General features: G+C 52.8%; 1 protein-coding gene across 1 annotated transcript; it reads left to right on the forward strand.

Moving 5' to 3' along the window:
• Positions 1-350: 350 nt before the first annotated feature.
• On the forward strand, positions 351-3018 carry CCL21 (C-C motif chemokine ligand 21). The gene is made up of 4 exons (XM_042862387.1): positions 351-488; positions 1148-1268; positions 1353-1506; positions 1703-3018. The coding sequence occupies exons 1-3, from the start codon at positions 422-424 to the stop codon at positions 1489-1491; spliced, it is 327 nt and encodes a 108-aa protein (XP_042718321.1). The 5' UTR covers positions 351-421; the 3' UTR covers positions 1492-1506; positions 1703-3018.
• Positions 3019-3250: the final 232 nt, after the last annotated feature.

Consider the following 3250-nt stretch of genomic DNA (forward strand, 5'->3'; position numbering starts at 1 on the left):
TCAGAAGATTCCCTCCTTGGTTTCCCTGATGACTTGGCCACCTGCCAGGGTCACTGCCTGGGGAGCCAGCAGGCAAGCAGTAGCAGCTGGGAGCAGGCAGCGGCAGGTTGTGGGATGGGGTAGGAAACAGGAGCCCAGAAATTACCTGGACGTGCCGGGGGCTGTGTCTCCAGTGTGCCCCCCGCGTGGCACCCTGTGCTGTGCTGGGCAGCCAGGAACAAGACAGAACTGGTCCGTAAAGGGGGGCTCACTGCTTACGGGAAACTTCCACCCTCCATCTCCTCCATCACAGCCTCTAGTGGGCTGACTGCCAGGGGGACTGAAAACGAAAGCAAAGCGACTGCAGATAAATTGGAGCAGCCGAAGCTCAGGACAGCAGTGTGTGTCCTGCTGCTCAGCATCGCGAGGCTCAGCACCCACCATGGCCCTGCGCGTCCTGCTGCCTCTGCTCCTGCTGGCTGCTTCTCTCCTGCTCCACCAGGCTGAAGGTGAGGGCTGTAGGGAATGTGGGGCAGGAGTCAGGATTAGGGTTAGGGCTCTGCATAGAGTGCGGTGGCCCTGAGAGCAAAGGGTGGTGGTGTGGTGCAGGTGGGTGTTTGGGTGTCTGGGTGGGGTGGCAGCACCCCAAGCTTGGGGGCAAAGCAGGAAAAAGAGCCCATTCCTGCTTCCCCCCCAGCAGCAGTGCAGGGGTGGCACTGTGTGTCACATATCGCTGCAGTGGGGCACTGGGGAGCAGGGTTCCCATGCTTATTTTGGTGCCCCAACATCATTCCCCTGCATTGCTCAGGGGAAGAGATAGAAGCAGTTGGATGGAAGGAAGGTGTTTTTAGTTTGCATTTAGTTTTCCCAGCTCTAATTTCTTAGGAGTAGGCGATAAATTGTATGAATCTCTCTTACGTTGAGATGTTTTGCCCATGTATGTAGTAGGTAAATGGCCATGCCGTTCTTAGCCCATGAGCCTTTTTTCATCCTGTTCTCTCCCCCTGTTCTTTTACGGAGCAGTGTGTTGGAGCTGACCTGCCCATCAGCGTGAAACAATCACAGCATCACTCCCAGGAACAATGACTCACATTGTGCTTCCCTGGGGTGCGAAGGTGCCTTGGCTAAATGGGGGACCAAAATCTCACATGCCCCCTCTGTCCCCCAGGTGTGGACAATCCGGCCTCAGACTGCTGCCTGAAGACCAGCCAGAAGACCATCCCCATCAAGCTGGTGAAGACCTACAGCATCCAGGGCCCTGAGTCAGGATGCGTGCTGCGTGCTGTTGTGTAAGTACTCCACTGTGGTCTGAGCCCTCCCTCCCTGTCTGCTCCTTCTTACTCAGCAGCAAACCCATCTGCCCATACTCCCAGGTTCACCACCAAGAAGAATATGAAAATCTGCTCCTCTCCTACCGACCCCACTGTCCAGAAGCTGATCAAGAGCCTGGACAACAGAAGAAAAAACCCTTCCCAGCGCAAACCCAAGAGGCAGAAGAAGAAGCAGGTCTAAGCCAGGCCTGGAGAGGTAGGTGAAGGGCAGACTGGGAGGGAGGGGATCACAAGCTGGAGAAGGGATGGCAGTAATGCTGCCCTGCATCCCAAATTCACCCCCTCAGCAGCCTGGGGATGAAGCTGGTGGCAGAAATGCTTGGGGACACTGCCCCACAGCCTCAGGTTGGGGTGTGCTGAGACACTCACTCTCTCCTTGCCCTCTTCCCTAGGGCAAGCACTTTCCCCACTGACCACCGACCAGCAATGGACACCTGCAGCACACTCACCTTCCAGCGTGGGGCAAGAGGGGACTGTGCTCTGCCCCATGTCCTCCTCCCCTCTGTCGGCACCCCCTCTCCCCAGCAGGGAGCTTGAGCCCCAGCAGTGAGCACCTTCACCATGGTGGGGGGGTTCCTGCAAGGCACCTGGTGGGATGGCAGCTTCATTTGGGGATATTATACATTTGTATTTATATTAAAGACTCTGCTTTACACAGTTGCACCTGGAGGGCTCTGCTTGCTGCTTCACAGAGCACCATTTATGCTGCAGACTGGCTTTTCTGGAAGATGGCTCTTATTTTTATACCAAATAAATGATGGCTGCAATTCATTCCCCTCTAGCCCACTTGCTCTTTTCCAGCTTCCAAGCAGTGCCCAGGGCCAGGGTGCTGCATCTCACAACACCCACGGTGGCTGAGAGCAGCATGGGGACTGCAGGTTCTGCTATACTGTTGGGCTGGAGCTTACCTTTAGCTTCAAGTTGTTGCAGTATCACAGTAGGAAGATAGGTTTTTTCCAAATATCCTTTGATTTTTTTCAATCCTTTTTTTTTTAGATATAAAATTGCAATGAGGTCAGAGCAAACTTCTCATTTTAGTGCGATTTTACCGCTTTGTCCTCACTCGTTTTTGCTGTATTCAGAGATTGGGTCATTATTAAGCAAAGTGCTTTGCTTTCAGGAGCGATAAAAGAAACTCTCTTAGGCTTTCTTCTCCAAAACGAAATGTGTGCATGGTGGAAATAGTGCACAGAAGGCTATGCAGGTGCAGCAATAGAAGAATCTGCAGAATTCATTGCAAATACAATAGTGAGCAGCTCTATCAAACCCTGAGCACACTGAAAGGTGAGGCTGCAAGCAGGTGGGTGGATAGATCCCCTGACTGCAGTCTCCCCACTGTGCTGAGGAACAATGGAAAGGCCCTGTAAAAGCCACAGTGCTGTTTGCTTTTGGCCTTCAGACGTGGACTTCAGTCAGTAAGGGTCTATTAAGCTGTATGATTACAGTAATAGGATTTGTGGGGCTTAAAAATTTCAGCATAGGAAGTGTGCTGGCTGGCGAACGCTTGTAGCTGAGTGCTTCTATTGAGTGCATTTATATGGCTGATTGCTTTATCTGGTGAGCGTTGAGGTGTATTCTTTTAAGACTGTAAAGAAACTGTGAAGAACCCGATACCGACCCTGGGCACTGAGCCGGCCTTGTGCCACAGTGCGGCTGTCCGGGCTCCAGGCAGGATGCAAGGCAATAAAACATATCTTTCAAACACAAACACAGTCCTTCTGGCTCTCATGACCGTCTTTGGGGAGAGTGGGAAGGGTGGGGAAGACAGGTTAGGGTGAAAGGGCTGCCGTGCTCCTGTGCTCTCTGGGATGTTAGAGGAGTTATTAATGGGGCTGTGACTTGCTCTGGTCATATGGGAGTGCATGCACAGGCATCTGGCCGGGGCTGACGTGAGTCTGCAAGCCATCCTCACTGCAAAACACTGTTACAGAGGAAAACAA

This window comes from Lagopus leucura, unplaced genomic scaffold (genome assembly GCF_019238085.1).
Source record: "Lagopus leucura isolate 7727_CA_CO unplaced genomic scaffold, USGS_WTPT01 Super-Scaffold_650, whole genome shotgun sequence".
In the NCBI taxonomy this organism is placed as follows: domain Eukaryota; kingdom Metazoa; phylum Chordata; class Aves; order Galliformes; family Phasianidae; genus Lagopus; species Lagopus leucura.

What these genes read in the sequence shown, in the direction of transcription:
- CCL21 (XM_042862387.1), top strand. Translation starts at nt 422, where the DNA reads ATGGCCCTGCGCGTCCTGCTGCCTCTGCTCCTGCTGGCTGCTTCTCTC. An exon ending in CCTGCTCCACCAGGCTGAAG is followed by an intron (nt 489 to 1,147) that starts GTGAGGGCTGTA and finishes TCTGTCCCCCAG; the next exon opens with GTGTGGACAATCCGGCCTCA. An exon ending in TGCGTGCTGCGTGCTGTTGT is followed by an intron (nt 1,269 to 1,352) that starts GTAAGTACTCCA and finishes CCATACTCCCAG; the next exon opens with GTTCACCACCAAGAAGAATA.